At 39.9% G+C, this 23,139-nt stretch overlaps 1 protein-coding gene across 3 annotated transcripts; it reads left to right on the forward strand.

The window, feature by feature from the left end:
* Positions 1 to 2,872: 2,872 nt before the first annotated feature.
* On the forward strand, positions 2,873 to 20,492 carry LOC106613649 (DAZ-associated protein 1). Of its 3 annotated transcripts, none has more exons than XM_014216136.3 (14): positions 2,873 to 2,914; positions 3,665 to 3,830; positions 5,058 to 5,098; positions 5,754 to 5,920; positions 6,478 to 6,543; positions 7,575 to 7,679; positions 7,953 to 8,001; positions 11,671 to 11,753; positions 14,142 to 14,289; positions 14,553 to 14,582; positions 15,018 to 15,170; positions 15,723 to 15,890; positions 18,409 to 18,501; positions 19,643 to 20,492. In XM_014216136.3, exons 2-14 carry the CDS (start codon positions 3,799 to 3,801, stop codon positions 19,813 to 19,815), a joined length of 1,308 nt encoding a protein of 435 aa, XP_014071611.1. In that variant the 5' UTR covers positions 2,873 to 2,914; positions 3,665 to 3,798; the 3' UTR covers positions 19,816 to 20,492. The 3 variants fall into 3 exon arrangements, with proteins under 3 accessions (XP_014071611.1, XP_014071610.1, XP_045543380.1); XM_014216135.3 differs by having other exon boundaries at positions 2,889 to 2,914; positions 7,572 to 7,679; XM_045687424.2 differs by lacking the exons at positions 2,873 to 2,914; positions 18,409 to 18,501 and having other exon boundaries at positions 7,572 to 7,679.
* Positions 20,493 to 23,139: the final 2,647 nt, after the last annotated feature.

Raw genomic sequence — 23,139 nt, forward strand, 5'->3', positions numbered from 1 at the left:
AAAATTGCCTTTTGTGAACTAACAATCGCACTTGATTACTCCCCACCCTTAATAGCTCTGACTTTACTGATAGCTAATTTATTGAGGAAAAATGTATTTACTATGACTGTGACATGTGATTGTCCCACCTAGCTATCTTAAGATGAAAGCACTAACTGTAAGTAGCTCTGGATAAGAGCGTCTACTAAATGACTAAAATGTAAATGTAAAATGTTGCACCTTTTTCACTACACTGTCTGTGTGGATGGACCATTTTAAGTTGTCAGTGATGTGCATACCGATAAACTTGAAGCTTTTCATCCTCTCCACTGTGACCCCATCGATGTGGATGGGGGCGTGCTCCCTCTGCTGTCTCCTGAAGTCCATGATCAGCTCCTTTGTTTTGTTGAGGGAGAGGTTATTTTCCTGGCACCACTCCATCAGGGCCCTCACCTCCTCCATGAAGGCTGTCTCATCGTTGTTGCTAATCAGGTCTACTACTGTTGTGTCATCTCCAAATTTGATGATTTACTTGGAGACGTGTGTGGCCACACAGTCATGGGTGAACAGGGAGTACAGGAGGGGGCTGAACACGCACCCTTGTGGGGCCCTAGTGTTGAGGATCAGCGTAGCAGAGGTTTTGTTGCCTACCTTCTGGGGATGGTCAGGAAATACAGGACCCAGTTGCACAGGGTGGGGTTCAGACTGGGCACTGAGCTTAGTGATGAGCTTGAAGGGCACTATGGTGTTGAAAGCTGAGCTGTAGTCGATGAACAGCGGTCTTACATACACTTAATAGTGCCACTTTTAATAATGTTTACATATCTTGCATTACTCATATCATATGTACAGTTGAAGTCAGAAGTTTACATTCACTTAGGTTGGAGTCATTAAAACTAGTTTTTCAAACACTCCACACATTTCTTGTTAACAAACTAGTTTTAGCAAGTTGGTTAGGACATCTACTTTGTGCATGACATGTAATTTTTCCAACAATTCTTTACGGACAGATTATTTCACTTAAAGTTCACTGTATCGCAATTCCAGTGGGTCAGAAGTTTACATACACTAAGTTGACTGTACTTTTAAACAGCTTGGAAAATTCCAGAAAATGATGTCATGGCTTTAGATGCTTCTGATAGGCTAATTGACATCATTTGAGTCAATTGGAGGTGTACCTGTGGATGTATTTCAAGGCCTACCTTCAAACGCAGTGCCTCTTTGCTTGACATCATGGGAAAATGAAAATAAATCAGCCAAGATCTCTGAAAAAAATTGTAGAACTCCACAAGTCTAGTTCATCCTTGGGAGCAATTTCCAAACGCCTGAAGGTACCACGCTCATCTGTACAAACAATAGTATGCAAGTATAAACACCATGGGACCACGTAGCCGTCTTACCGCTCAGGAAGGAGACGCATTCTGTCTCCTAGAGATGAACGTACTTTGGTGTGAAAAGTGCAAATCAATCCCAGCAAAGGACCTTGTGAAGATGCTGGAGGAAACAGGTACAAAAGTATCTATATCCACAGTAAAACCAGTCCTACATCGACATAACCTGAAAGGCCTCTCAGTAAGGAAGAAGCCACTGCTCCAAAACCGCCATAAAAAAGCCAGACTACGGTTTGCAACTGCAAATGGGGACAAAGATCGTACTTTTTGGAGAAATATCCTCTCGTCTGATGAAACAAAAATAGAACTGTTTGGCCATACTGACCATCATTATGTTTGGAGGAAATAGGGGGAGGCTTGCAAGCCGAAGAACACCATCCCAACCGTGAAGCACGGGGGTGGCAGCATCATGTTGTGGGGGTGCTTTGCTGCAGGAGGGACTGGGGCACTTCACAAAATAGATGGCTTCATGAGGAAGGACAATTATCTGGATATATTGAAGCAACATCAGTCAGGAAGTTAAAGCTTGGTCGCAAATGGGTCTTCCAAATGTGCAATGACACCAAGCATACTTCCAAAGTTGTGGCAAAATGGCTTAAGGACAACAAAATCAAGGTATTGGAGTGGCCATCACAAAGCCCTGACCCCAATCCCATAGACAATTTGTGGCCAGAACTGAAGAAGCATGTGTGAGCAAGGCCTACAAATCTGACTCAGTTACACCAGCTCTGTCAGGAGGAATGGGCCAAAATTCACTCAATTTATTGTGGGAAGCTTGTGGAAGGCTACCCAAAATATTTGACCCAAGTTAAACAATTTAAAGGCAATGCTACCAAATACTAATTGAGTGTATGTAAACTTCTGACCCACTGGGAATGTGATGAAATAAATAAAAGCTGAAATAAATCATTCTCTCAACTATTATTCTGACATTTCACATTCTTAAAATAAAGTGGTGATCCTAACTGACCTAAGACAGGGAATTTTTACTAGGATAAAATGTCAGGAATTGTGAAAAACTGAGTTTATATGTATTTGGCTAAGGTGTATGTAAACTTCTGACTTCAACTGTAGGTATTCCTCTTGCCCAGATGGGATAGGGTAGTGTACAGTGCGATGGCGATTGTGTCATCCGTGGATATGTTGGGGCGGTATGCAAATTGTAGTGGATCTAGGGTGTTGGGTAAGGTGGAGATGATATGATCCTTAACTAGCCTGTCTGTACATTAGTGCTGAGCGATTAACTGAAATGTCTGCTGTTTTTAATTGACGGACGTTTGTTAACTTATTTGAACTTTATTTCGTTGTTTTTTTTGCTGTGAGGTCAATGCACAGTTTCTGTAGCTATAAATCAGATCAAGCAACACAAAAATAGATCAAGCGATGTAGTAGGGAGTTGTATTTTCCAACAGGCCAATTTTAGTGCATAAAACTTGGTACGTGACTACAATGGCCATAATCCATTGCGCGTATGCCTACTTGTCTATTCTGTGTGGTGCACTGAACTATAATATGAACATTTGGAGCAGACATGGAGACTGAGGGTGCGTTTGTAAATTCACTCTGGCTATCTACTATGATTTCAGAGCACTCTCGTTTTAGTGTGCCAGAGCGCAGAATAACTGATGTAATTAAATTGTTGTCAGCAACACAGTTACGGTCATTAACGCTCTAGATAACAGGAAAACAACCAACCAACGCGCATTCGACAGGGATAGAAAGCAGATGTTTCACGAGGTTTCTCTACCTGAAAATATATGATCTAAGTGATTGATAGTTGTAATTCAGTCATAAAAATATGCCTTATTTACTTTGAACAACTACTAAAATATTGATTTCGTCAGACTGCATAGGCAGCAGCTCTATAGAGATGAGATGATGACTTGGAATTAAATAATAAAGTCATCTTTATAAAACGAATATTTTATTAAAGTAAAGTAATGTGAATAAATTGTGGTAAGTGATAAGTAGTAATGTTCAGTCACTACCGGTAATTGTTTTTTTACAATAATTTGTATGTTCTGTGTTGTTACTGTATTCAACTCACATAATGTAGACATTTAATGTCTACATTTGTTTTGTAATAATCGAACCGAAACCGAACCAACCTCAAAAAGCACTAATCACTCAGCACTATATAGTACATCCACAAGCAATGCAGTGTGGCAGTATTATTTTCTTTTCTTATCTAATTTGTAAAGAGACGAGACTACATCTTGAGAGACTACATCTTGAATTTCAACTACATATCCCACAACTGTCTGTATATTATTACATTTTTTCACCCCTGGCAGGTGACCCCGTGTGGCAAACGTCGTCATTGCGCAGATTCAGTTTGAACCAAAAGCGGAGTGACCTTCCTCGAGAGGAGCAGTACTGAAGCAATAAACTAGTGACAGCACACCCGTTCCCTGCACTAGCCATAGAAATGAACAGCAATTTAGCCGGAGATGAAGTTGGGTAAGATGTGATCTCCACCTAATTAATGAGAATGAGTTATATACTCCTTTGCATTTTAACTTCAATCAATGAATTACTGTGATAGATATCACCTGCATCACCACTTTTACTCAGCTAGCAAACGTTAGCTAGCTAGTTGGCGTTTTTACAAGTATAACTACTGGTAACTAACGCTAATTAGCTAGTTTGCGAACGTTAGTTGACTTTAGCCTAGCTAGCTAAGAATACTTTGGAAACATGCATGACATTGGTTTAGGTAACTAGATAACTAGTCAAAAGTAATGTTTACATGGTGTCATTGAATAGTTAATTGAAATACTCAACTATTCAGCTAGTTAGTTAACGAGATCAATATAAACCGAAACGTGTTGGCTCTCTAGCGTTAGCAGCTAACTAGCTAGCAAAGTGGTGAAGTACAGATACGGCACGGTAACGTTACCATCAGGAGTCGACACTTGGCTATCTTCGTTTTGTAAAGTAGCCAATTTCAAGTTTGATTGAAGTCGACAGAATATAACGTTGGTTAACACTACAGGCTTAAAAAAATACCAGAAACTAGTTAACTTTTTCAATGGTGGCTATTTGCTGGTGATAGCTAATATTGCGCTCTTGAACTTGATAGAGCACTGACTACAGGGCATAAGATTGAGAGCATTGTAATAATATTGGTTTGATCCGTCAACATTATCCATATCAAATTATAGTTGAGGCAATGGTATCTTACCTATTTTTTTTTTTTACTTGCGGCATATAGCTAGCGTTGGTTTGTAAGATTAACTAAAGTCAAATTTGTAACGTTAGCTAACGCTAATTCAAGTTTCATGGATAATTAATGTGTTTGTTAACTAGCAGACGTTAGCTAGCTAATTTAACTAGCTAAAGTTAATATCTTCGCTTGCCTTGCTTATGTTAGCCTGTATACGTGGCATAAGGTTTCAAAACAAGACCTGAGGTGTTGTCGGTGCTAAACAAGTCACCCTTATTCCAGTATTTGAATAGAAAGCAAGGTTTGTTGATATGCATCATCAGCAGCTTATAGAAATATACCCGCATTAAAATAACTCCATCTATTGTGAGGTTAGATTACAATAATATGTGGCACAGTCAGTTTTAACATGTTAAGCATCAGAACCATTTGAGCATGTGTTCTTGTGTCCAAGGAATGATGGATCATCTCAGGTTTTGCTTAAAGTCAAAGGAATGCTTTTTCTCTCTCTCGTTTTATAGGAAACTGTTTGTGGGTGGCTTGGACTGGAGTACAACACAGGGTGAGTCAGCTGTCTACTTACCAACCAGTCAATATTAGGCGTATTGCAGTACACATACTGTTGTGCTTGAAGGTGTGCATAAAATTGTTGGTCTGGAGTACCAAAGGGTGGCATGTTGGTGTGTATTGTAATTAAAGTACACATGCAGGCTTTTCTCATAGTTGCTCAGTTCTAGTCTTAAGTGAGTTTGTCTGTAGCTACGGGCATTCAGAGCCCTTCTCTGTATCATGCTTGATTGGGCAGTGTGTGTCTTTGCACCACGCTCTTCACTCTGACAGTGTATTTTTGTGCATCCTTCCTTGGTATTTCCTTGGGGCTTTCAATGACAAGAAAAGCAATTATAAGAATTCGATGTGATTGTTATGACAGTTATTTGTTGAAACCTCCATGCCCTGCCTCCAAAGATGCATGCGTGTCATGCTTTTGAATGCACAATGTTTTGTTTGATGTAATGTTTTATCTGTTTGGACCCCAGGGAGAGAAGCTGCTTCCTTGGCAACAGCTAATGGGGATCTTAATGAAATACTAAATACTTTGCATTCAGTGAACTTTGAAACACATTACCCATAATGTCAGGACACTAGGCTATGTATGTATCCCTAAAGGATCCTGTAACGGATCGTCCCACTCATGTCAATGTCCTCTTTTCTATCAGAAACTTTGAGAAACTATTTCTCGCAGTATGGGGAAGTAGTTGATTGTGTCATCATGAAGGACAAAACCACAAATCAGTCGCGGGGCTTTGGTTTTGTCAAATTCAAAGACCCCAACTGTGTCCGGACTGTACTGGAGACCAAGCCCCATAATCTTGATGGCAGAAATGTGAGTATGCACTTTGCAGCTTGAATAAGGAAAGTAAAATATGTGTGTCTTATCAATTATGCCTTTTTTAACTATTAGAATAATTAAGCACTGCATGGGAATGAACTTTTTAACTGAAGTATTACATGTAGATGATACTCTGTGCAAGAGCAAGTAGTAGTGAATTCATAACTGGCATTGGTATCTTCAGTAAATGTAAGGCTGGCTCTGAAGGACATCCATGGACATGAAAGCAGGCTGTTTGCCAAACAAGTGTTGCCTGTTCAGATGCCTATTAGTTGAACTAACATGTAACTGCAGTGGGCTGGACATGACATGCTTGCTTTGCTACAAGTTGCTCTATGCAGCAATATGAACAGGTAAATTTTGCTATAGTGAAGGCCATTCTCTTGCAGTTAAACTTTGACTTATCATAATGTGAATTGTATAACATGTAATTTATTTTATTTCTATGTGGCCTTATTGAGTGGCCTAATTCACCAGATAAATTGGAGGGAACATTTGAAAGTGATTTTTCACTGAAGGGTGATATGTACAATTTCATTCCTTGCCTTCAGATTGATCCCAAGCCATGTACTCCCAGAGGAATGCAACCTGAAAAAGTGCGAACGAAGGACGGCTGGGTAAGGGGCGTATTTTAATATGTTGGGGCTACATGTGTCCTCTACAGAAATAGGGCACCAAGCCTCAGTAGAATGGATTATACTGTATCCTTTTGGTCCTTTGATAAACTGGGGTCCTATCTCCCTCAATAAATCTCATTTGTCACACAGGCTTATTGCTGTGAACATGACTTCTACTAATGAGCCTAAAATGTAATTGTTAGACTTAAGTGATTTAGTAAAAAAAAATATGCAGAGATCCTGAAATGGTTTGTCTCAGTAGCTCTGAAGTGAAGGCACTAGTGTGCCCTGATCTTTTGGGACTAGTGTTTGCATCGAAGTGACGTGAAGAATTATACCCCAGGGCAGAATGAGAGAACCTAATTTCTTCTCCACTGTCTGACTAGATGAAGGTGAATTGTCTTCAGTGTGATTCAAATACAAGTTTATTGGCTGTGTACACAGTTAAGCAGGTGTTGTAGAGGGTGCAGTGAAATGCTTGTTACTAGCGCCTAAAATGCAGGAAAAAATGTCTTAACAAGTACACAAATAACAATGAAAAACTAAAAAACAAATCACAAATGTTAGAACTAATCCAGATAACCCAGATAACACTATCAGTAATCCAAATGCCACCTAAAATATATACTGAGAATAATATGTAAAACAGAAGATATTAGTGAGCTGTGTCAAGATTTGAGTGTATAAACAGTTTAACAAAAATGCAACGTACACTAGTTGATATATTAGAATGAGCTATGTGAATAATACACTATGAATACACGGTGTGAAAGAAACAGTCCAGTGTTTGTCTTCATATACATGGGATAGCAGCGTTGGCTGTGAGTGTGTGTGCGAGCGAGCGAGTCTATCTTTTGTCTTTTACTTACTACATGAGTACTCCTCTCTTACTACAGGGGATGGTGTGATAGCTGTTCAACAGTCTGATGGCCTGGAGATGGAAGCTGTTTTTTCAGTCTTTCGGTCCTGGATTTGATGCACCTGTACAGATTCTTGATCTTGCTTTGAGATCCCATTCTTTGTTTCAGAAGGGCAGCAAAGCTGACAGCAATAAATCAAAGAAGATATTTGTCGGCGGCATCCCCCATAACTGCGGTGAACCTGAACTCCGGGACTATTTCAATAGATTTGGAGTGGTGAGTCCTGTTAAAATGGTGTATACTGTATTGTATAGCTTTTATATAAAATGACCTAAAACAGTTTTAAATGTGTTGCACAGGATCCAATTTAGGAACTGCCTATTGGAAGACTACAGGAAAAGTAGTATTTTCTGTTAAAATGCCATCAATATGAGGAGAGGATATTGATAGAATGTTAGTTTTCTAACTGAGAGATGCATGCAATGGCAATACTAGTTTTTTTTCTTCTGTATCCTAATGCAGCCCATGTTCTCCTTTGTTGAATCCAAGGTCACAGAGGTGGTAATGATCTATGACGCGGAGAAACAGAGGCCCCGAGGTAAAAGCTGATCCCGTTTTTCTCTTCCGTACCTCCCATCTCTAAATCTCATGACAAACTATTCTGACCCAAAGAGAATAAGCCGCATTCAATCCCCCCCCCCCACGCTCAATTATAGCTAGACCCACCTGTCTCTTCTGGTGGAACATCTTGTTTGTCATTCATTCACAGGCATTGTAATGGATGCCACCCTTAAATACTGAAAGCTTTCCCCGTGCAGTCCTATTTACATGGTGAGAAAGTTGAGATGACATTTGCATGAATTTGAAACATCTTGACTTTGTGTGACCGGATCAGCTTTTGATGCATTTAGATGTTTTATTAAGGGACATTCTAACACACTATAGTATTACATGTAGTTTGAAATAAATTGGCTTCATCATGACGACTATACTTGAGTACAGTATCTTTATATTTTTTTGTGGTATTATTCAGGCTGCATGAAATAGATTGTCTAATTTAAAACTTTGACCATTTGACAAAAGTGTTAACTTTTGTCTTTTTGGAGTACTTTTAGTTAAATGCTAAAATGGCAGAACTTCACCAGCGTAGTGCTAGATTAATCTTTTTTTGATTAGGGCCCTATAAAATCTGCAATACAGAAAACATGGACTCAATCCAGACAATAAATTGGAATTCAACAATATAACTTTGTTTGGTAGGGAACCAACTAAATGTATTGAAAATGTGTTAATTAGCCCAAGTTTATCATAAGACATGAAAATAATGCATCAGTGATTTGTATTTCCTGCAACATTCTGAAGAGTCAACGAGAATTCCCCATCTGTGTGTGCGATGCGCGCAGCTACCATTTTTTGTGTCACCGTTAGCAATGATGCTAATGAAAAATCTTCTGATAGATGGAAAGGCTTTCCCAAAAACCTTCTCAATTAAATGTAAACTACATAGTAGCCTATGCTTACCTGGCATAATGATATCATGATTATTTGCATCAATCCAGTGGATATTTGTTTTGCAAACTCTACTGTCACGTGTGCTACAAAAACATCACTAAACAGCCTCTTACTAGGTGCTCACTGGAATTAAAGGGTAAGACATTTCTCAAATTTTTCCCACAACTCAAAAGTGGTCTCCTGATGTGGTTTAACCATTGTTGTGGACTTAGAACATCCAGTTGAGTTTTTTTCTTTTAGTGCGGTTTTGTGAGGGGGAAACTGGGGAAAGGTATTCCTATGGCCCTAAATTATGCAGATGCAGTTCACTGTTTTTCATTTTTCCAGAGTCGGTTGACATTTGAAATTGTTTTTAAGAAGAACAGAGTAAGGAGTTTCATCTGTTAAATGAGTTGATAGTTAGGCTGCGTTTACACACGGCAGCCCAGTTCTGATATTCTTTCCACTAATCAGTCTTTTAACCAATCACATCGGCTCATTTTCAGAGCTGATCTGATTGGTCAAAAGACCAATTAGTAAACATTTTTTATCAGAAATGGGCTGTAAATGCACCCCTAGAATGACAAGACAAGCATGGGTGGATGTAGATTAGTCTGGTCAGTTAGCTCAGAACTGTTTAGCCTAGATGTAGGTTGGGTAGTTTGCTCAGAGCTGTTTCTTCTGCACTTGTCCCACGTAGCAATGATGCAGCAGTCAATGACTCCTGTCATTTATCACCTCTCTTCTACTTCAGTACCCATTGATCTCTTTGGGGAGACGAGCAGAATAGTTTGTCATCCGAATTTACACGATGATACACAGCAATGACATTAACATAATCAAGCATAATATCCAGACTTTTACTAAAATACTTTTAAACCTTCAGTAAGTATTAAGCTAAGTTTTCTTTTGTTAATTTAGACTTCTGATTTGAAAAAATATATATATATATATATTAAGTGTTTTCCCGTATGTAGAAAGTTAAGTATTTTTGTAAGTATAAGCCTTTCCTATTATAATTTTCCTGTCCTTCTCCTTGTGAATGGTTTGAATGTGATTAACGGTGTCTCTTAAGATTTGTCTTTTCTCCTTTAGGTTATTGTGTACTGAGTGGTATCACAGAGGTACAGGCCAGATGTAAAATCCCCAAATGGAATGTGAGGGCTGTCAATTTGGGGTGTATACAAAGTTTAGATTCATCATGGTTATGAACTTGAGTTTTTTTGCGCTGAGCACGACATTGGGTTTTTGACCCCTTTTTTTAAGAGATTGTTTAGGAATGTTTGCTTGCAAATGCTTAAACTAAGTTTTGCATCTAGATTAAGGACAGACAGGTCAGCGATGGATGATATTTATAGTTGTAGATCAGGCGGCTTGGGACAGCTTGAAATAATATTAGCGGTTTCAAAATCTCGGTTGTCTCAAAGGACATTTAATTGGAATCAGGTTAGGTCCCAGAGTAGAGATTTTCTCTCAACCCAATTCTGCCACTGGTATGAGTTTCTCAAAATGAAACTGGTTCACTGTAGTGGGTTATTGCTGCTGCAAAACTGAAGTACTGTGGAAAGTCTTTATCACCACAACAAAATCACAAGACTTTGTCAGAACCAGGACATTTGCCAATGTTGGGCTTCTAAATGTACAATTAAATGAAGGATTCAATTACACTGCTGTATATTCATAGGTTCAGCTAGAGTAACTTTTAATATCATTCAGGGACTGTAGTCATTTTGATGAATGGTGTTTTTGCTTGATGTTGGTGCTAGAAACAAGCATTTCGCTGCACCTGCGATAACATCTGCAAAACTGTGTACGCCATCAATAAAAGTTTAGATTTTATTTCTTAGAATAGCACAGGCTCTATGCAGTTCAATGGAAAGCTATGAGAGGCTTCACAGTCAATCCCTTATTAAAGCCTTCATTTCAGGGTTTTTATTTTGTACAGTAAGTGTTGAATACTTACACCATTGGGTTTTTCACCATGTTTGATGGGAACTTTGTTTATCCCCCATGCAAACTCTTGACAGCATCATTAGTTATTACTTACACATTTCGGAAGACAAAATGGCCTATATCTTTGTGTTGCTGTTCTAAGCAATATTGTAATTTTCCATTTAGGCTTATCCTGGCTGACTCTAAACATAAAACCACATTTGGGAAAACTTGAAACAGCTTTAGACATTGTACAGATTCTGTTTCTCCATTTTTATTTATTTTTGTTATGCATTAACAATGGATGCTGCCAGTTTGTGCTGCACAGCAATATACCAAGGGGCAGATCAAGTTGGGGTTTGGATGAAATGAAGTAACATCAATACCGCTGGGCCAATTGGCACCCAATGCGTACATGAATGCTCTGAAACCACTTAAGTGTGTCATGAAATCTATATAGTTTTTATATTCCTCAGCAGTTCCACTGACTGTACTGGATATAAATATATTACAATTTTATATATTACATCACATTTTCAAACCCCTATATAATACAGAACAAGGAGACTTTGCTATGTTAGAAGTAAAAAAAAAAAAAAAAACTACTGAAACCTTAGTTAGTTGATCATGGAAAGTATTGGTGCAAAGTTTATCTTGGATGATACAAGTGCCTCAGCCCTCAAACTTCAGCTTGTGTATTGCTGCAAGTCAGTGACATCATCTGAACCCCAGGAGCCTCCAGCTCAGTCTTGATGGATCCTTGTCTTGCTGAGCCCAATACTGTTCTTCATCTTGTGTTGTCACAACACCCTGCTACCTTGATTCACTCTTGGTCGTTGGCTAGGTTTTGGATTTATTACTTTCGAGGCCGAACAATCAGTGGACCAGGCTGTCAACATGCATTTTCACGACATCATGGGCAAAAAAGTGTGTAGTTGTAGTTTTATTTTACCTTCAAGTTCAAACTGAGGCTTGGGCGACGGGATGCATTGTTTGCTGCTGTTAACTTTGAGTTACAGCTCTTATTTTCAGGGGCCACCAATGAGGTTGAAGGCCTCTTATAAACGTCATCATTTAATGACATGGCTGAAGATCACTATGCGGTAATCCAAAGATTTTCCTAAAAGATCAGGTCATAATTGTTTTCTGGATCATGTAACATTTCAATGGCCTGGTTGACCTTGTACTTGTTGCAAAGAATACTTGGTCACCCCTCCTGAAATATTAGTGACAACTTCTGTAGTCGCCCAAGGCTTTGTTTATTTTGACCTCTCCTTTAGGTTGTAAAATGTATTCGATATCTTATTTCAAACAATACTTGCCCTGGCTTTGGAAATTCAAGGGAGTGGCCAGTTTTGAAGCATATAATGGGAGATAAGAGTTTAGCCTAAAATGCTTTATTTTACCACAGAGAAATCACCTAAAGGATTGGTCTTGTTCAGTTCTTTTTTCTTTTTTGATTATTTTGTTGGCAGGTCACTTACTTTGAGTTATTTGATATATTTCCTAAAGAACCTAAATTAAGTGACCTCAGTTTAAGAATCTCCATACTGTGTCGATCACATCTGAGAACCAAAATGGGTGGGTCTTTTTCTAGGGCTATCTATTCACACCGTCTTTGAATTACAGTTGATTTTGCTTGCCCCTATCATTCACTACTTCCTTCCAGCGGCAAGTTCTTAGCTAATTGGATGCCTGAAGCCACAGTTCTGTGATACCAGTAGTTTTTTATTTAATTTTTTCTATTCAGTCATTAATGATTTGTAGTTTTATCATAACCAATTAGCATAACTACTTCTGAGACATCCTCTCCTATAGCATTCACTGTCTTGACAAAATTAATTTGAAACAATTTGGAAAATTTGCATTCAATAGTGTGATTACAACCCCCCCCATATGAGGACACGTTGTTTGTCTTTGATTGAAAGAGAACATTTAAATGGACAATGACATATGTACCCATTTTTCATAGTTTAACATTTTTTGACCTCATAAAAATGATGAACTCAACCCATGTCTGTTCATAATTGATGTATGGGACCCTACCTACATTATGCTATCCTCTTACCGACTCCTTGACTGTCCTGATTTCCAGCAGGAATCGGGGCTTGACTTGATCTTGAGTTGACATTACCTTGGGCTTAGACTTGAGGGAGGCAGGGGATATAAGTTACAAAATTAGAAAGTGGAGCACATCAAACTGGGACAAAATCCCAGTTCTGCTGTTGGGTAGTGTATTGAAGTCATGGTATCCATCACTCCCAGCCACAACGCCTGCGGGAGAAGACCTAGGTAGCTGTGCTATAGACGGAGGGCCACTCGTGGAAATGTGCTTGTAATTAGGTCGACAGAGAAGAGAGGCGAGGCAAAGAAAGTAGCACCGCCTTAAAGCAGGGGGAAAATTGAGATTCATTTTGCAAGGTGACCCCGATAACTCAACCTCTATAGAGCCTAGTTTATTTCTGTCTAGTCCCCCCCCTCTTCCCCACCATGTAGTTTTTAAACCCATTTGTCGCTCTGGTAAACTGCTGGTATCTCTGGCTGGCTACAACAAGTGACGCTACTATTTTATAGGGCAGATAAGGGCTGGTAGCCTCACAAACCATCTGGTGTGATACAAAATGATTTGGCTTTTCAACCTCATTGGACATTAGTCCAGTCCAATACCAAGTGCTTCTATTCTGTGTGAGATAAGCAAATCAGATGGGTATTAGTCAATTGAGCACCAATTTTCTCCATTATCTGACACGGTATGAAGATTCATTTTTAAATTGACTTATGACTGTCCATTTCTATTGTCTGCATGTTTTACCTCTTCTGATATATATGATACATTTCTTTCTACATCCATCTCCCTCTGAAATTCTACTACAAGTTAAATATAATTGAGATTCTTTAAACATTAGCTGGGAAAAGGTAAGTCTTTACCACCCGATAGATGTTTTTATCAAAGTTAAAGGGCACAAAAACAGGAAATATGAATATGTTTCTCAGACCAATTTTGTAAAATGTATGACAGTTTTGCACCATTTTAAATCAATTGCTTTTTTATGCTCTATTCAAAATGATTTAACCAACAATTAACAATATCTTATTGTAACTGAAGTACCTGAGAAACATATTGTTACGCAACTCCCCTTAGTATTGATCTGCGTTAGGCACAAGTGTAATGGCCCAGATAAGATGTAAAACTGAAACCCTCTCAAGCTGATATGTTGAAGAGAAATATTAGTAATGGGTGAGATCAGGTAAGGAAGGTATTTTGGTGATAAACTACTGGTCTTGCAAATTGTGCCCTCGTTGTCCTTTGTCCAGGTGGAAGTGAAAAAGGCTGAACCTCGGGACAGCAAAGCTCCTGGCCAGCTTGAACCTAACCAATGGGGACCCAGAGGCATCCTGAGTGCAGCCAATGGTTGGTCGGCACAGCCTGCCCAGGGCTGGCAGCAGAGTTATGGGCCTCCGGGTGAGTGGGAGACCAGCCAGAGCCAGAGAACGCGGCTCGTTCTGTCAGACCAGGAACATGACATTCTATTATACCTAGGAGAAATATAGTATTGGAAACTGTTAAAATGCCTGACTGCTTTTAAAAAATATTAACATTATATTTCTAGGTCCACATTAAAACTTTACTTTGAGGAATGATCAACGTACTGTAGTTACAAATTACATATTGAGGAATAGTTTTTGTGCCAGCATAAATATACTAAACTATTTTCTCTTTTGAAGGAGTTTGGGTGTCTACAGGCCAGCCCATTGGTACGTTTTGTCCTTGAATCACTTGACTGTTTTGGATATCTCGCACTAACTAGATTTAAAAAAAAATAGTTAGCTATTGTCTTGTGATGTTTAACTTATCAAGAAAGTATTGTGTCATAGACAATTGCCTTGCACTTTATATTTTCCATATTGACCAATTGGGTAATGTCAGTTAAGCACCAGTGTTATCACGGTGACAGCTGGGATACCTGAGGGCACTCCAAGTCCATTATCTGCCTCTAGAGGGGAAATTATTCTTAACACTCGTCACCCTTGCTTAAGTCTTATAACATTTTCACCGCTGGGGTGGTATGATATCTAATATGCAGTCTCTACTGATAGTGGGTTTCAACTAGGATATATCCAAGACTGAAAATGTACCAATAGACACCTGTCATCACGTATTCAGTAACTGTTGTGTTCTCTCTGACTCAGGTGGGTACGGGCCCCCTTTATCTGTGGGCCGTGGGGCTCCCGTCCAACCCCCCTCACCGTTCAACGCATTCCTCGTCACAACGACCCCACCGGGGGGGTTTGGTGCACCTCAGGCCTACGCGCAACAGGGATACAGCACACCACCTCAGTTCGGTCAGTATCTGCAATGTATTGTTGTCATAAGATAAGCATGTTTCTATTTATGTAAATGTTTTTGTTTTCATATTGCCAATATTGCAATAAACAATATTGTTATGTCCCCAAAAACTGTGTGTTTTGTAAAAAAAATAAAAATCATTGCTTTATGATGAGTGTTTGCACATATGTACAAATTCCTCCACAAAAAACTCAAATGCGGGCATCGTTAAGTCAGGTAAAACGGAGGGAAATAATTTCAACACCAGCTTTGTCTTGAAGAAATGAATAGCTGGTCTGCAGCACTAACAATAATGTAACACCAACAGTAACACGTTTAGAGTTCTCCATTTTTATCTTCACAAGAACGTTAATATCGTCTTCACAATCTATCATTTTATAATACCACCCGTATATGATTTCGTTCTAATATCGTCCAACCCTACTGCCTAGGCTGACAAAGGTTGTATGATTATTTTGATTATAGTAAAATGGAAATCTATCATACAGGTGATCTTTCATAGTTCAGAATGTACAACATAACCACTCTTCCATCTGGCACTGGTTTAGGGTACAGTTTTGGCACACCTCAAGGTGAGCAGTATGCCCCACAAGGAGTGCCGCCCCCGCCCACGACTCCGGTAACAGGGCCGCTAGGGTTTGTTCCAGCTACAACACCTTCTCAGGACATCAGCAAAGCACCCACGGGACAGCCAGACTTCCCTTACAGCCAGTATGGTAAGTAGAGCCTCCATGCAGTCCCTAGCCCCACCCTCAGCATTGCTGTTATTATGGCTTATACTGGATAGATCCATTTTGTTGGATGCTTTATTGGGACAAACAACCCCTCCTCCCCAGCCTAAGCTTATTACTACAACCCTAAAACAAGCAGGAGCTCGCCCCTTTGGTACCCTGCAGCTTTAACGACATCACATGCATATGCACGCTTGCATACACCCCCCCCCCGCGGCTTGGCCACGAAGATACTATAGAAGTCCCTCCGTACTCAGGACTCTTCAGTGTCACCTTTCTTTAGAATATTCCAGTTATTGCTGTGTAATGATGCGGATGGGTAATCAATGATAGGTTTGAATTAGATCATCCTGCCTAGAAATCTTGTTTTTGAGAGGAGTTGGAATGTCCACCAAACTGCAGATAGACCAAGGAAGATAATTTATTTTACTGGCAAAGGTAACAGGCAGTTTGACCAACTGTTCGCTTTTTGGTATTGACTTGGCTGGCTTTTCTCTCCTGGCATGAGCTCCATGGTGTAATAGGTTTCGGACCAATCTTTCCCCACAAACACATATGAACGCTCTTATGAGAAGACTTAAGGGAATGTAATAGGATTTTTTTCTCCAACTCCTCCAATTATACTTATTGTACCTTGTTGGGTACAAATCCAGCATTATCATCAACTGAGGGGCTCTTGCATAAGGTCTCTTCCTCCTTAGTAAACAAAATGCCTTGGTAAATCCTTGCTTTTTGAAAGGTTAATGTATGTTGCTTAGTTAATTCTGTCTGCCCCCTCCTCGTCCCCACTGGCATTTGTCAGAGTGAACAAAAAACTGTGGGGAGAGACAGACCTAGATATATTTTGTTAATAGCTCTTATAAGTGTATAGCTCCTCAAAATAGTACAGTGCATTTGGAAAGTATTCAAACCCATTGACTTTGTCCACATTTTGTGGATTAAAGGTTTTTCCTATTCAATCTACATACCCAAAACAGGTTTTGGAAATTTGAGCAAATGTTTTAGAAATAAAGAACAAATACCTTATTTACATAAGTATTCAGACCCTTTGCTATGAGACTCGAAATTGAGACAGGATTGTGTCTCAACACAGATCTGGGGAATTATACCAAAACATTTCTGCAGCATTGAAGGTCACCAAGAACACAGTGGCCTCCATCATTCTTAAATGGAAGAAGTTTGGAACCACCAAGACTCTTCCTAGAGCTGGCTGCCTGACCAAACTGAACAATTGGGGGAGAAGGGCCTTGGTCAGGGAGGTGACCAAGAACCCGTTGGTCACTTAAAGAGCTCCAGAGTTCCTCTGTGGAGATGGGAGAACTTTCCAGAAGGACAACCATCTTTGCAGCACTCCACCAATCAGGCCTTTATGGTAGTGGCCAGACAAAGCCACTGCTCAGTAAAAGGCACATAACAGACCGCTTGGAGTTTGCCGAAAGACACCTAAAGGACTCTCAGACCATGAGAAACAAGATTCTCTGGTCTGATGAAACCAAGATTGAACTATTTGGCCTGAATGCCAAGCGTCATGTCTGGAGGAAACCTGGCAACATCCCTATGGTGAAGCATGGTAGCAGCATCATGCTGTGGGGATATTTTTCAGTGGCAGGGACTGGGAGACTCGGGATCGAAGGAAAGCTGAACAGAGCAAAGTACATAGATCCTTGATGAAAACCTGTTCCAGAGCACTCAAGACCTCAGACTGGGGCGAAGGTTTACCTTCCAACAGGACCCTAGGCACACAGCCAAGACTTCAGGCCAACTCTCATTGTCCTTGAGTGGCCCAGCCAGAGCCCGGACTTGAACCCGATCTAACATCTCTGGAGAGACCTGAAAATAGCTGTGCAGCGAGCTTGAGAGGATCTGCAGAGAAAAATGGGAGAAACTGCCCAAATACAGGTGTGACAAGCTTGTAGCGTCATACCCAAGAAGACTCAAGACTGTAATCGCTGCCAAAGGTGCTTAAACAAAGTACTGAATGCAAACATTTCTGAACTAGCTTTTGCTTTGTCATTATGGGGTATGGGTGTGTAGATGGGGGGGGGGGGGGGGGGGATTTAAAATAAAGCTGTAACATAACAATGTGGAAAAAGTCAAGATGTCTGAATACTTTCCGAATGCACTGCATCAGTTGTATACATCCCTGTGACTGTCAGTTGAGATTCCCATCTTGTTCAGTGTTTCATGCTTGTGCTTTGCCTACCCATCCTGCTCTTTACCGTTAGCATTAGCTGCCTACTTTAGAATCGTTTAGTTAGGTAACCATAGGCAGCAAAGGGCATTAGCAAGTAGCCCCCCCCCCCCCCGCCCATTCACCCTATGTGTTTGTAATTCCAGATGGATGTGTGCAGTGATGGTAGGAGTCTTAAGAGCAGGCAGTCAGCAGGAGTGTAGTAATTAAGTGTTAAGCCAAGCCCTAGTGGCAGGTCGAAGAAGGGGACAATGTTAAAGTAAAGTAGACTATCTTGGTTACGTCAACCTAGTCTCCTCGTCTCCCTGATAGGCCTGAGTATCTACCCTCAGGAGCCCTCTTCCTACGGACCAACGCGTCCTTCTCACAGTAATGGTCAGGATGTGCAGGGAGGAAGTAGTGCAGGTAGGTGTGAGCATTGTCTTTTCCAACCACCAAAAATACAGTTCAGCATAAAGTCGTATAGCTGCTACGTTCCTATGCGTCCCTTTCCCCTGTATGTGCTTTTGTATGTTTGTGCATACAAAGTACATACTTCTAGTTAATACTAAAATACAGCTACGGTATTCAATGATTTGAGATCTTATTGCGTGACCATATCTCATTAATAAATCAATTAACAGGGTTCCATGCCTGTTGAATGTTAATACGTCTCATTTCCTATCGTGGCTGTAGTTTATTATACCGACAACACCTGTGTCCTCAGATTTGTTTGTCCTCTCTCACTCTTCCTTACTTTTCTGGTAAAAAAAGATTTAATTGGCAAAATGTGTTCATGGTATACTATAATGAATGTTTTTATTTTGCTCTCTGTTGAAAGTGTTAGCAGTCAATTAACTTGTTGTTTTTTCCCATATGCCGTCTCCTTTTGACAGATAAAAGATGATAATCAGAGGAAAGATTGTATGAAGAAGCAAACACTTGTGGCTGGTGAATGAATGTCCGATGTCTAGTTGATTTCTCTGGTCTTATTAGGTCTGCTCTTCCAAGTGTTTCTTCCAGCCTTGTAGCGCTTTGAGCACCTTGTGGGAAAGTTTGCTTGTGTTCTTCTACCATTTTCTGTTACATTTCTTTTTTGTTACTCTGTACTGTCCGACATGAGTTGGAACTGTTCAGCCTGATCTGGACTGAATGCCTATGCAGTTCTCTGCTTTTCCGACTACAGTGGATTGCAGGGAGATGGAGCCATCCACTGTCTATTTAAAAACTGTTAAGCATTTATACTGTTTTCCTTTTGATTCCTCTCATGACAGTTCAGATTACATCTTTTGAATACTCAAAATAATAGACCAATTGATTTACACTGGAAGCACTCATTCTTAACTGGCTAACCAAACTCTGAATTTTGGTTTATGGAGGCTCATGAAGGAAGGAAGACCATATTTAACATGAACATTAAAAAGCCCTGAAACCATGATCAATGCTGTATTTATTTTGAGTAAAATAAGGGACTTTCACCTAGCTGGTTGGAATCTGTTTGTTTATGAGCACCATTTATGATTGTGATAATGAACCCCTCTTCCCTGTTCTCCACCCACCCTCACAGGTTATGGTCAGGACCTGAGTGGGTTTGGCCATACTTTCGCAGATCCCAGCCAGCAGACCGCTTCATATGGGGCACCAACAGCACAACCGGCAGCTGGACCCCAGCCTACAGCAGCCGCTTTTGCTCGAGGACAGAATCACAACGTAACGGGCTTCCATCCATACCGGCGCTGAGCGTCTCCGACCGCCACAGCGCTCAGTTCTAAAGTCAGGGAAATGTGTTCTGGTCATGAGCAAAACTGGATTTCTGTATTTGTTTTTTGGAACACAAATTGACACAATTTGGGAAAAAAGTGAACTCTCATAAAACCAGGGATTCCAATTACTTCTGTTACAATGTCACATGATGTAAGACTTTTACATAACCTTGCTTTCAAATGTTGAAATGAAAGGAACTTTGTTTCTCCCCACATGTTTTAAAGTAGGACTTTACTACTTTGCAATAGGTTTTGATTGTCTGGTCAAACACTAGCACAGATAATAAATATATATTATATATTTATATAATATATATGTGTGTATATAGAGAGAGAGAGAGACATATGTATATTTATGCCGGGTACAGAAATGAAAACAGGGTCTAAAGTTCTCAGCTTTAAATTCTAGGGAAAATGTTTTTAATTTGGTGGATTGTGTTTATTTTCTGAGTCTTTATTTTAAAGTTTGGAAAATATGAATATATATTATACACAAACTGCAATTTTTTTAAAGAGAATTTTGTACGGAAAATGTACACTTTGCTTGTATTTTTATTTAAAGATGTAGACTTCCCTCAGGTGGCTGTTTTTTGAGTGCATTTTGCACTTATGCAAAAAGAAAGGAATTTATTTCAAATAAATGTTTTAAAGTTATCCTGCCTCTTGTTGCTGTCAATATTAGGAAGGTGTTCCTAATGTTTTATATACTTGGTGTATATTCTGTTTAGGATCCCTTTACACAATTTTTTTTTTGGGGGGGGGCATTACATGAATCATCAAGGGGTAGGGGCTGTGTTGTTTCTTGGGGGGAGGACAGTCTACTGGGGGGAAAAACACCCATGGTCATTTTGAAGGGTTAAGTAGAATGACCATAATCATGGACCAGGTTCCCTCAATAGCAACATAAACCTGAATATGTCAAACCCAAACGGGTTGGGCCCTCTAAAGAAAGTAAGATATATTTGCATACACATAGGCCCCTCAAACTCAACTCTGGACTTCCACGGCATTTTTTTTCTTCTCCCCGTTCGCCTCTAATCGGGTACTGATTTAGAACTGGGACACCAGGTAGGTGCATTTAATCCGGTACATCCGAAAACCAGCTGGCTCTGGACCAAGTAGATTGAAAGTGTAATACCCCTGATTTATGTTTTTAATCTCCCCTATGTAATGTCTATATAGGCTTTAGCTCAGCAAGCTAACAAATTATGCATTGTGCAGATTACATTTTCAAACCCAGTTGGTCTCACATGGTAAAACCACGGAATAGCCATCATTAAATATTATTTTGCCTCAGTGCACAGAACTTTTACGTGAATTTTCTCTTAAGTACCGTTATATCGAGAATAAAGTTAAAATTAAACGTCCAGATTTCGAGAACAAAGTCGCTGTTATATTTCAAGATTCAAGGGTTCGGTTAATTGCATGCCTCCCTGGCTCTCTGCTGTGCAACTTAAAATGCTCGAGTTGGATGACCTGGTGAAACTATACTTTAGAATTGGTTTTAGTAAAAAGGAAATCGTTACTCTTAGCGACATAACCATAATATAAGTATTAGGACCTGGAAAAGGTTGTGGCACAGATTTGGTCTTTTCAGAAGGATTTGGATGATGTGTGTGACAGGTAGTCCCTGTCATAGTGCCCTTCGAATCCGCTACAATGTTATCCTCGACACCTTGTATACATTTAGAGGCTGCTGGCCTAGCTGTTACTATATCGAAATTTAAGGTTCATTTACAAATCTGTGCGTAATGGCACGGTGTTTTATGTACACTTCCAATGAAGTAGCATAGGCCTATGCTTGTTTTGTGAATACAAGTGACATATTACGTGGAGGATGCTCGTCCCTGTCGGGCTCAAGGGCTGCCCCCAAACCCCTGCCATGGACCTTGCATAGCCACGGGGCAGGGGGTTGGGTAAAGCCCCGTCCGAGACAGACATTTTACGGTTAATTATTATAACCTAACAGGTCTAGTCAGTAGCCTCTATAAAGTGAATTAATGGTAGCCTAAATTAGGTAGCCTAAATTAGCGGTATATCTGAGACACATGCATAGCCTATAACGGATATAACCTATATCTGCTAAATGACTTAAATGTAATGTAATGTAATCTATAACGGAGACGATGCCCCTGTTTTGGGATAATTTACGCATCCATTACTCCCATCCTTGAAGACATCCCCGATAGATTACAGATTTTAGGCTAGGCTACCATACCAAATAAGTAATGTCAGATCAGTGATTATTTATTTATATATATAGGCTACTATTATTGATCATTATTGATCCAGGCCTATATTTAGATTATTATTAAATATTATTTCAAGAAATGGAGAATCCCTCCTTTAATCTATTGATACGGCGCCTCAATTAGCTGCTTTGCACATGCAGGAGTGGTCATTGAGTTGCCTCTCCTCCCATAGACATGTTTGTGTAAAATCCCTGTTTCATTCCACCCGCAGCCGTTGGATAAGCCTATAATTTACTTCCACTTGCCCACTTTAATGTACTATTAGCCTACAGGTTAGGGTACTCGATCTAGTGGGCCGCTATAGGTTTATAATGGGCTGCAAAATAGCGGTGTTGTAGCGAATTTGGAGAGCAGCTCGACATGGACACATACGCATAGCCCCCGGTCTCCAGGATCCCAAGATCATTCGTTTCATTGGGTGTGCTCACATAGCCTTCTAGACTGCCCCGTAGTCGTAAGGAGAGTTGCTATATGGGGGAAATACTACTATTAGTAAAACATAATGGATAAGGTCGTTAATAGTTGACATTAATTTTGGTTCCCCCCATTCTGAACTTCCCTTTCGTCATAGGCCTAGCTGTTAGACTCTCTAAACTACTGTATGTAGATTATGGAAAGTGTTCGACTACTAGGCTACGAAGAACGTTCCCACTTGGCAAAAACTGGTTGAATTATCGTTGTTTCAACACAAGTAAGGGCATTTCGTATTTTTTTCACCCTACTTTTAACCTAAACCCAATGACAGGGTGACATGTTTGGTTGATTTCACGTTGATTTCATGTGTAAATCCAAACTAGACATTGAACTGACATCTGTTGTAACGAATATGGAGGGCAGACTGACAGGGACTCAATCTCAGATCTCTTTGCAGTCAATAATAGTTTTTTGTTGGTGCTCATAACGCACCATGACCGTTAGAATGGTCTATATAGTCTGAAGTTGCCTGTGTGCGTATGCGTGTGCGTGTGCAGTGACCCCTGTTTGATCGAGTGTATTAGATCATTAGATTGATGGCCATTTGTTCGTTTTGCCCCGGGATGGAATACCTT

The sequence above is a fragment of the Salmo salar genome, chromosome 10 (assembly GCF_965601325.2).
Source record: "Salmo salar chromosome 10, fSalSal1, whole genome shotgun sequence".
Taxonomy (NCBI): domain Eukaryota; kingdom Metazoa; phylum Chordata; class Actinopteri; order Salmoniformes; family Salmonidae; genus Salmo; species Salmo salar.

Coding starts and splice junctions, on each gene's coding strand:
- LOC106613649 (XM_014216135.3), top strand. CDS start 3,799: ATGAACAGCAATTTAGCCGGAGATGAAGTTGG. Junction 5,099..5,753: donor GGACTGGAGTACAACACAGG/GTGAGTCAGCTG, acceptor CTTTTCTATCAG/AAACTTTGAGAAACTATTTC. Junction 14,290..14,552: donor GCAGAGTTATGGGCCTCCGG/GTGAGTGGGAGA, acceptor TCTCTTTTGAAG/GAGTTTGGGTGTCTACAGGC.